General features: G+C 47.6%; 1 protein-coding gene across 2 annotated transcripts in view; it reads left to right on the top strand.

The window, feature by feature from the left end:
- The window catches only part of PCDH19 (protocadherin 19), a 174655-nt gene extending 164397 nt beyond the window's left edge, over window positions 1-10258 (top strand). For both annotated transcript variants that reach the window (XM_060249830.1, XM_060249831.1), the window contains exon 5: window positions 9346-10258. In XM_060249830.1, coding sequence (XP_060105813.1) covers window positions 9346-9941 — 596 coding nt within the window. In that variant the 3' untranslated portion in view covers window positions 9942-10258. The remainder of the gene's footprint in view (window positions 1-9345) is intronic.
- Window positions 10259-10530: the final 272 nt, after the last annotated feature.

A 10530-nucleotide genomic window follows, 5' to 3' on the forward strand; every position in this document is an offset into this window, starting at 1 on the left:
TTTCTGAAGTGATGTTGCTGCTTGCTCTGCCTGCCCACCTGTCTGAGAGGTTCACAGCTCAGACCTTCCCGAATCAATACAGACACAACGTGTCTGTGATTGGGGACTGTTACCGGCTGCCTTTGTGACAATCCCCTGAGGTGGCAATAGAGGTGGCTTGAAAGCTTGGGCTCGCTCAGGGTTATTCATTGTTTTCTCTGCAAGAAAGATATTTGTTCTGGAGTTGGCTGGCTTGAGGTGTTTTCTTTCAGGTTGAGGACTGTGCTCAACTGCTACCATGCCGCTCCCCTTGCTTTTCACCTTGCCTGTCTTTAAAGAGACCAAAACATGGCACTGATTTATTTATTCAGAGATTTTGTACTTTGGACCTTTAACCCAAAAGGGTTCCTGAGGCAGCTTCGGTAACTACATGTGATAAATAAAAGGTAAAGGCAGTCCCCTGTGCAAGCACCAGTCGTTTCCGACTCTGGGGTGACGTTGCTTTCACGTTTTCACGGCAGACTTTTTATGGGGTGGTTTGCCATTGCCTTCCCCAGTCATCTACGCTTTCTCCCCAGCAAACTGGGTACTCATTTTACCGGCTTCGGAAGGATGGAAGGCTAAGTCAACCTCGAGCCGGCTACCTGAACCAGCTTTTGCTGGGATCGAACTCAGGTTGTGAGCAGAGGGCTCCGACTGCAGTACTGCAGCTTTACCACTCTGCGCTAGTACAGAATAAAACCACAATACAGTATGAAAAGCACAAAATCAAACAGAACCTGCCATTCTGTCAGGCAAACCCATCATAAAAGTCAGTAAATTGGTAGTCAAAGAGAACAAAATGTAAGCCTAAAATGGCCTAATACAGATAAAAACCATGTTGCCAGCTCTGGTTTGAGAAATTCCTGGAGATTTTTGGGATGGAGCCTTGGGAGGGAGGGGGGTTTAGGGAAGGAAGAGACCGGTGCAATACCATTGAGTCTACTCTCCAAAATAGCCATTTTCTGCAAAGGAACTGATCTCTTTCTCTTAGAGATGAATTGTAATACCAAGAGATCCCCAGATCCCACCTGGAAGTTGACAAACCTAGTGGTAGTGCATAACTAAGAGTGATTGGCTCTGTTGGGAGCTGCTCTTTTGTTTCTCCACATGGTTCCCTGCCATTGGGCCAGCTAAACCCCATTTGGGCACTGCATTCATGTCGCATTTACAGTGGGGATTGTGGCCATCTCCCTAACTAGGGTTTCTAGCCATCCACCAGGGGCGGGGTTTTCCCCAATTTTGGGGCCTCCAACCTGCTACCATCGAACTGACTGGTGGTGGTGGTGGGGAGCCCTGCCCCCAAAGAGCACTGGTATGCTGTGATGTGCCCAGCTCAATGCTGTCCCCCAGAAGTGATGTTATTGCACTGGGCCCATTGTGAGAGGCACTCTAGTATTTGGAGGGGCGGAACTCTATGACAATCATAGAGTTTTTCCCAAAGGCTAGAACATCCTCCCATAATGTGCCTGGCATTTGATAACATCACTTCCGGGTAGGGTTGCCAAGTCCAATTCAAGAAATATCTGGGGACTTTGGGGGTGGAGCCAAGAGACTTTGGGGGTGGAGCCAGGAGACATTAGGGGTGGAGCCAAGATCAAGGCTGTGACAAGCATAATTGAACTCCAAAGGGAGTTCTGGCCATCACATTTAAAGGGACCGCACACCTTTTCAATGCCTTCCTTCCATAGGAAATAATGAAGGATAAGGGCACTTTCTTTTGGGACTCATAGAATTGGACTCCCTGGTCCAATCGTTTTGAAACTTGGGGAGTATTTTGGGGAGAGGCACTAGATGCTGTGCTGAAAATTTGGTGCTTCTACCTTAAAAAACAGCCCCCCCCGAGCCCCAGATACCAGCGGATCAATTCTCCATTATTTTCTATGGGAATAAATCTCCATAGGGAATAATAGAGTTCCCAGCAGACATTTCCATCCCCTCTCCCTGCTTTCTGACGACCCTGAAGTGGGGGGAGGGCCTCCAAACTGGGGGATCCCCTGCCCCTACCTGGGGATTGGCAACCCTACTTCTGGGTGACATCATCACACACACAAAGTAAATCCCCCACCGAGAGCCAAGTAAGACCTGGCAACCCTACCCCTAATGGCAATGCGGTTTGTTTGTTTGTTTACTTAAATTCCCATCCTGCCCTCCCCCTGCACAGCAGAACTCAGAGTAGGCCACAACAATGAACAACAAAAATTCTAACAGTTTAAAAATAATTACAAATATAGAACCTACAATCCAGGTGGTGGTCTTTCATATTGATAGAAATTCAAAGAACTATCTCTATTAATGCTCAGCTAACCCAAGTTCTGGGCAGATGGGCAGCCTGTAATAGTGACACATAGCAATTAATGCTAAGCAGGGGAGGGCCAATGTTATTGGGCACCTGCTGCCTCAACTGTAGGCCTGGCAGAACATCTCCATTTTTATAGGCCCTGTGGAACTGTAGTAAGTCCCACAGAGAGGAGGAGGAGATTGGATTTATACCCCGGCCTTCAGTACCCAAAGGAGTCTCAGAGTGACTTAAAATCTCCTTTCCCGTCCCCTCCCCACAACAGACATACTGCGAGGTAGGTAGAGCTGAGAGAGCTCTGGCAGAAACTGCTCTTGAGAGGAACTTGTGACCGACTCAAGGTCACATCAGCAGGTGCATGGGGAAAAGTGGGGAATCAACCCTGGTTCTTCCAGATAAGAGTCCACACACTTAACCACTGCTACACCAAATTGGCTCTCTCACTTTGGAGACTATTCCACCAGGCTAGAGCCAGAGTCGAAAAGGCTCTGGCTCTGGTCAAGACCAAGTGGATGTCCTTTGGACTGGGGACCACCAGCAGTTGTTGATCTGCCAAGCTCAATGCTCTGCAGGGGGCATACTTGGAGAGACACTCCTGCAGGTATGTTGTTCAGAGGCAGTTGCAAATTGAGCTGAGGTGACAAAGGATCCCTTTGGGAGAGCTATGAAATGTCTGTCTTTGCCATCATTTCCAGTGGGTGAAAATGGCAGGAAGGAAGTGATTCTCTGTAGATGCCGTGGTGGATCTGGGTGAGCCTCCATGATGAATACCAGACAGGCACGCGGAGATACAAGGAGATGGACTGCCTCATAATTGCTAGGAGAGTGGAACTCAGCAATGGGACACCTGATATACATGCAGAAACCCACCTTTGTTTCACTACTGTGGTATGTGATGGGCAGACTGATTTTCACAGCAACATTGGACTCGGAATCTTAATGTGCCATGGTAGGTTAGGCTACTGTGATGCACTGTATGTAGGGGCTGCCTTTGAAGATTGTTCAGAATCTCTGCAAGGAGTCCAGAATGCGGTGGCCAGGCTGTTGATTGGTACCGTTCTTTTTATACCTATACTGCCTGTGTCAAAACATTTGCACTGGCTCCCAGTTAATTTCATTTGATGTTCAGTGCAGTGTGAAGAGTTAATGTGAGGGACCAGGACCAAAAAGCCAAATTCCTTGCCCTTGAACTAGTCACTCTTTTGCAGCCTGACCTACCTCAAAGGTGGTTGTGAGAATAAAATGAGGAAGACAGAGGCTGGTAACAGATGGCTGGTTTGGGGCGGCTTGAAGGTGCCCCGAACAAAGCCGGCCTGAAGAAGAGCGCCCCGGAGCTTCTGGATGGCGCTGCGGGAAGGGGTGGGCCTTGGGCGGTTGAGGAGCATCTGGAACACTCCTGCGCCCCACTCGCAGCTCCCCGGGCATTCTCCGGGTGCCTCCTGGCTTTCCAGATGGCCGGGAGGCGCCTCAGAGGCGCTGTAACAAAAAGGTACCACTTTCAAAGCCAGCTCCCGGCCAGCCTGGGATGGGACCGGGGCGGGGCAGGGACAGCAGGCAGATGTGCATGAGTGGACGCGCTTTTTTGGTCTGCCTGCCTTCCGTCCCCCGGGTGGTTTTAAATGCCCATCTGTTCTCACCCAGAGTGCCATAGATGCAGCCTTGGAGGGAGGGCGGAATAAAAGTCAATTGAATACACTTAGGGTGATAACAGATGTGCAGTTAGGGGCAGATTGGAGGTGTCCCAAATTGGGCCAGCTCAAAAAGAGCCATTCTGAACCCTCCACACGCTCCCTGGAGAGGTGGCCCCATCCCATCTGTGAGGTGACTTGGCACGATCAGACGGGGAGCACCTCAGAAGCTGGACTGCTCTTTTTCTCCTCCAAGGAGCCAAACGTTCATACGTTCAAGTGCTCTGGCTAGTTGTTACAAAAAAAAAAAAAAGCTGGAAACATCTTAGGGTGGCTTGGTAGTTTCACACCGCCAAGGCACCTCGCTTGCGCACTTTCCCGTCCAGATGCTGAAGAGGTGACTGGCCTGTGGCTCAAAAATTTGCTACCACTTTGACAGTGGTAGCTTTTTGAGCTGCTCTGAGGCCCCCGGAGGATGGGGTGTGTACGGGATGGTGCTGATGGTGCTGGACAGAAGATGTTCACATTTGCAAGGATTTTTAGGGTCAGTTTCTGTCTCCGAGTCACCCCTAACTGCCCATCTGTTATCACCATTAGGGTGCATTGGCCCTACACTAAATAATGTATTTTGCAACTGGATTTTTGCTATTCTTACACAGTAAAAACCCAGTTGCAAAATGCATTACTTAGTGTAGCGTCAATGCACCCTTCGTTAAAATACGTTTATCCTGCTTTCCCTACAGTTCAAAACAGTTCCCAGAGGTCTTTTACAATCCAGGATAGGAAGCACAAAATGTTTGCAATGTATGTTCTAACAGATGTTAAGAAAACTTATAGAACATTAAATTGTGCAATGAAGTAGACCAAATTATTTGCCCCCCAGGTTAAATTCTGTCACCTGCATAAGTTATACAAATAAATATTGCTCATTAATAGCCACTTTACATATCAAACCCTTTATGCTGCTTCTACTTGTCATGGGGGAGGGGGTGGGCAGTTCAGAGCCCTTGCACCAGAGCACTGCTGTCGTCTTTGTGGCACTGGAGATTTGCCCACAGTTCTTAAAGCCTATCTTTGTGATCATAGGGACTGGAAACCTGGTTTTGTAAGATCAGAGATTACTTAAAATATATATTTAACCCATTTTTCGATAAATAGATATTCAAGGCACTTAAAATCATATTAAAGCAATATAAAAAAAAACAAAGCACAGTATCAAAGAACCAAATTAACTTAAGTTTGTAAACCAAACAGAGGCATCAAGGGAAGAAGAGAGAACAGGATCACCACATGCTTTTTCAAATTTTATTTATTTTATTTTAAAACGTAAATAATCTGACTATTCCCCGAAGAGCTCAAGGAGGCTAACAGCAAAATAAACAAATTGTCATATAGAAGACCCCCAGACTGAAGCCCTACAAACCGCATTGTGCTCAAAATCACCACCGCTAAACAATAAAAGGAACACAAACGTCCCTCCAGTCTCCCTTCTTAAACAACCTCATTCTCATGGCTTGTAGAAAGGGTTTCCAAGAGAGCTTTCTGGAACTGGGGGGCTACGTTGAAAAAGTTCTTGTCTTGTGTTCCACTCCATGTAAAATCTTAGATAGGGCTGCCAACCTTGGACCTGGAGAGCTCCTGGAATTACAACTGATCTCCAGAGTACAGAGATCTGTTCCCCTGGAGAAACTGGCATCTTCAGTCGGCAGACTTTAGGTGAATTCCCCTTTTCACAGACAATACTCCTAACATAGATATGTTTGTTGTTGCTAGAGAGCCCTGTGGCGCAGTGGTAAAGCTGCAGTACTGCAGTCTGACCTGAGTTCTATCCCAGTGGAAGCTGGGTTCAGGTAGCTGGCTCAAGGTTGACTCATCCTTCCATCCTTCTGAGGTTGGTAAAATGAGTACCCAGTTTGCTGGGGGGAAAGTGTAGATGACTGGGGAAGGCAATGGCAAACCACCCCATAAAAAGTCTGCCATGAAAACGTCGTGATGCGACGTTACCCCAGAGTTGGAAACGACTGGTGCTTGCACAGGGGACTACCTTTACCTTTATTGTTGCTAGTTTCTGATTTTCCTTTTTATGACCTTCTAAAAAGAAATCCAGAGATTGACCCTTCCTTATCGTTTTTTTTTGTTGGTGGTGTATTTTGTGGTTGTCTGTTCCAAAAGTATTTTACATGTTTAATTGTAGCTTTTGCTGTAACACTTCGCATTTCTATCACATTTTCAGTAAACTGTGATTCTGATTTGCACAAGCCAAACCAAGTTTTACGCTTGTCCAGAATCATGGGATATCACACCCAGCCTTGACTTATGATGTTCAATCAGGGGACGATGAAGGAACTGGCAGTACTTAATCCCTTCTTTTCTTTGCTCAAATAGCCGAAAGGAACAAAATCAACATGTTAACAGGCAGCGACATTTAGACAGCTCACAGTGCTGGCTCGGATATGCATGCCCCTATGTGTGTGTGTATGTGTGCAGCTTGCAGCCTCATGCTCACAGAGCAGGCAGCCTCCCCCCCACCCCAGTCTCAGACCCCCTACACAGGCACTTACGATTGCCACTCACACAATGGAGTGGCTGCTGTAACGGGCAGAGAAAGCAGCTAACATTTGAGATGCGGGGTTGCGACCGATTGGCTGGTTTCTCCTCGGCTCTCTCTGCCTCTCCCCACAACTTCCTTAAGGTTTGCTTTTCTACAAGCCGATTCGCTCTAAGTGCTAAAGCTGCTCATATTTTTTGCTGCATTGGGTTATGTGCCGAGAATTTTTATCAGTGACTTTCTTTCTTTCTTTTTTTTTTTTCGCGCTAGGATGTGGTAGAAATACAAATGGAGCAGAAAAGCCGAGGTTACATACACAGATGAACAAAGCATCCAAATGAACTGTCCCCAGACAGGCGGGATGCAGATCTTGGCTGAGTCGGCAATGGGGTGGGGGTTCAGTTCGTCAAACCTGAGGGAGTCGTTCCGTTGCGTGTGGCTAGCATTAACTCCCGAGGGCCCAGGCTCGCCTGGCTTGAGAAAAGACCACCATGAGAATGAACCAGGGAGGGGGCTTATTGAGGACGTTGCTCAGGAAGGGGTGTGGCGGCATTCCAGAGAAGACTTTTGTAAGCCAAGGACTGGTATGGTCCAGTGGAAGGAGCCCTGGCCCATGCCCAGGGGTAGAATTCTAGCAGGAGCTCCTTTGCATATTAGGCCACACCCCGCCGATGTAGCCAATCCTCCAAGAGTCTTGTAAGCTCTTGAAGGATTGGCTACATCAGGGGTGTGTGGCCTAATATGCAAAGGAGCTCCTGCTGGAATTTCACTCCTGCACCATGCCAGAGGACTTCAGCTGGGTTTTACGGCAAAGGCAGATGTCATATAAAAAGAGGCTTCATGGCAGATCCCTTGGCTGATTCCCATCTTCACTGCTGGAAGACAGGTGCCATTCACAGGCTGGTTTTGCTTTTGCTTAACGGCTGCTCACCTCTGTGCAGGGGTCGTTTTGTAGAAAAATAGGTGGTGGAGCTCATTAGCATAACTCATTACCATTTGCTACCCCCCACCAGCCAAAAGCAACCCAACGCAAGACAGGAGAGCCCCGGGCAAGCAAGGCCTGTTTGAGCTGGCTAAGGAGAAGAGCAGGGATAACTTTTAGTACAGTGACATCATAATCAGGGCTTTTTTTGTAGCAGGAACTCCTTTGCATATTAGGCCACATCCCCCTGATGTAGCCAATCCTCCAAGAGCTTACAGGGCTCTTCTTACAGGTTCTACTGTAAGCTCTTGGAGGATTGGCTGCATCATTTTTCCTAACTTATCTGATAACACCTTTAGCCACAATGCAAAACCATCTGTCATCAGTGAGTATCTCTCTCTCCATCCTGTACATGCACAAGACGCTGAGGAAGCGCACCGGCAGCTGGGAATAGGCAGGATCTCTGCATTACAGTAGGGAATCATGAAGAGATCAACTGAAATGCAGGGTGGGGGTGGAGAAGAGCCAGCAAAAATCATAGCCTGACATGGAGGACATCTCACGCCCAAGATGGTTTGAAGCACTGTTCCTTTTAGTGCCGGCAACGGGAGGAAGGAAAGTGCTGACTCCAGGCAGCCAGGCTCACAGACCAAAACTAGTTTAATTTATTTCCCTTCATAGCTTGTTTTCCTTTAGCTTTTTTGTTCTGACAGCAGTGGCAACAGCAGCAGAAAATGCCAAATGACACCTAACCTGTTGGAGGTTAAACTTCAGCCTGTGCAAATAACAATGAAAGCCTGTGGGGGGTGGGGAGGAGGAGCCTTTGCAATCAAAAATGGCCCTTCAAAATGTCACAACATAAATGCCTACAACTGCTTGCAGAAAGCAAGAGATGCTCCCATGGGATTAAAAAGGGGGCAAATGGCCATTTCACTGGGTAGATCCTTACTAGATGCTTAGGCAGATCTGAAGCATGGCTTCCTCAGATTGCCTTGAGATACCTGGGAATTGTAGTTAGCTAAGTTTTCTGAGAATTCTGTTTTGGAGACCCCATTTCTCACAGAATCACAATTTCAGGGCTTACTCATAGACCTGGAATAAGTACTGGACTAGTTTTAAGTCTTTGGTGTGTCGATGCTATTGGTTGATGGTAGCTTGAGCCTTATTTCGGAAAGCATTTTGCTGTGTCCTAGAGTATACAAGATACTGTACTCTTCATATCTTGGGTGTATTCTTCTAAGCCTACTAAGAAATACAGCTTTAGGATTACTTGGAGAAGAGGGAAGCTCTTAAGGATTTCTGAGCCTTAGTCCCCATAATGAACCAGAAGGACCTGTCCATTTTGTGTTTGTGAGAGACAGAGTGAGTGTGTATGTGCACCTGGTGTAGTGGTTAAGTGTGCGGACTCTTATCTGGGAGAACTGGGTTTGATTCCTCACTCCTCCACTTACAGCTGCTGGAATGGCTTTGGGTTAGCCATAGCTATCGCAGGAGTTGTCCTTGAAAGGGCAGCTGCTGGAAGAGCCCTCTCAGCCCCACCCACCTCACAGGGTGTCTGTTGTGGGGGGAGAAGATGCAGGAGGTTCACTGATTCAGAGAGAAGGGCGGGGTGTAAATCTGCTGTCTTTTTCTTCATGGTGACCTCTGGTGACTGGCCACTACTAAATATTCAGAGGATATTCAGAGAGGTGGCTGAATAAAGCCTGGCCCTGCCTCCAGGTGGTGGTATTCTGTCGTCCAAGTATTTGCCAGAGTTGGATCTGCTTAGCTTCTGAGAATGAGATCAAACTTGCCTGGGCTATCCAGGTCAGGGCTGGATCTGTCCGTTTGGTTTGGCAACAGGTTTTGGAATGGCAGCCTTCCTAAGTAAATGTTTTGAATGGGGCAGAAACTCTAGATGTCATCAGCCTTTTTTCTTTTCTGTCCACAGAGCAGAGTGAAGGATTCCACTGCAGAGAAGAGTGCCGGATCCTCGGCCATTCCGACCGATGCTGGATGCCTCGGAACCCTGTCCCCAGCCGAGCGAAATCCCCCGAGCACGGAAGGAATGTCATGTCTCTCTCTATAGAAGCCAGCACTGTGGATACAGAGCTTTATGAAGACTGTAGCACAAAGAGAACTTTTGCAACATTTGGCAAAGATGGTAGCGAGCCTGTCCCCGAGGAGCCCAGGGGCCCGGTCAACTTGAAAGGCAAAAGAACTGTGGATCCTCCCATCTGCAGCCCGAAGGTCAACGGTGCAGTCCGAGAGGCAGGGAATGGCTGTGAGGCCATCAGCCCTGTCACGTCGCCTGTTCATCTGAAGAGCCCCTTGTCTAGCAAACCATCAGTGTCCTACAACATTATGCACTGCCCGACAAATCGCGACCTGGAGCCGTTTGTAAACAATGGCCCTTCTCGGCCCATGGAGGCAGAGCCGAGGGGCGCAGACAGTGAAAACATAATGCATGAAATTAACCCTCTTCTGCAAGAATGTAGAGAGAAAGACTCGCCTGGAGTGAAGAGGCTAAAAGACATAGTACTCTAAGCGACACCGGAGAGGAAGGGAAGCGAGACGACTGGACGTGTGTATTGTTTTTAACAGCTTACTGACGGTTCACAAATTTGCTGTATTTAAAAGCTTTCCCTCAATGTATTGTTTATAAATGAAGCTATCGTTAATGTGACAATCCCACTTGGTTCAACAGGCGGCAGGGGTGTTTGTCAAAGCAAACCGGGGCAGCTTCCGGGTTTCTGCGGCTAGGGAGTGGCAGGACAGCAGCAGTTCAGCGGATGGGAAGTATTAGCTATGAAGTATTTTGAATTTATATTTTTGTATTAAAAACACTCTAATGTGAAATTTCATTCTCGGTGAAGAACTGGATCTTAAAAAAACCAAACAAACAACCCTATCTTGTATCTGGTAAACTAGAATATTTACCTTGACATGCCTCTAATTTAGACACTGGAGCAGCCAGGGGTGGAATTCTAGTAGGAGCTTCTTTGCATATTAGGCCACACCCTCCTGATGTAGCCAATCCTCCAAGAGTTTACAGGGCTCTTAGTACAGGGCCTACTGTAATCTCCAGGAGGATTGGCTATATTAGGGGTGTGTGGCCTAATATGCAAAGGAGCTT

This window comes from Heteronotia binoei, chromosome 11 (assembly GCF_032191835.1).
Source record: "Heteronotia binoei isolate CCM8104 ecotype False Entrance Well chromosome 11, APGP_CSIRO_Hbin_v1, whole genome shotgun sequence".
Classification (NCBI taxonomy): Eukaryota; Metazoa; Chordata; class Lepidosauria; order Squamata; family Gekkonidae; genus Heteronotia; species Heteronotia binoei.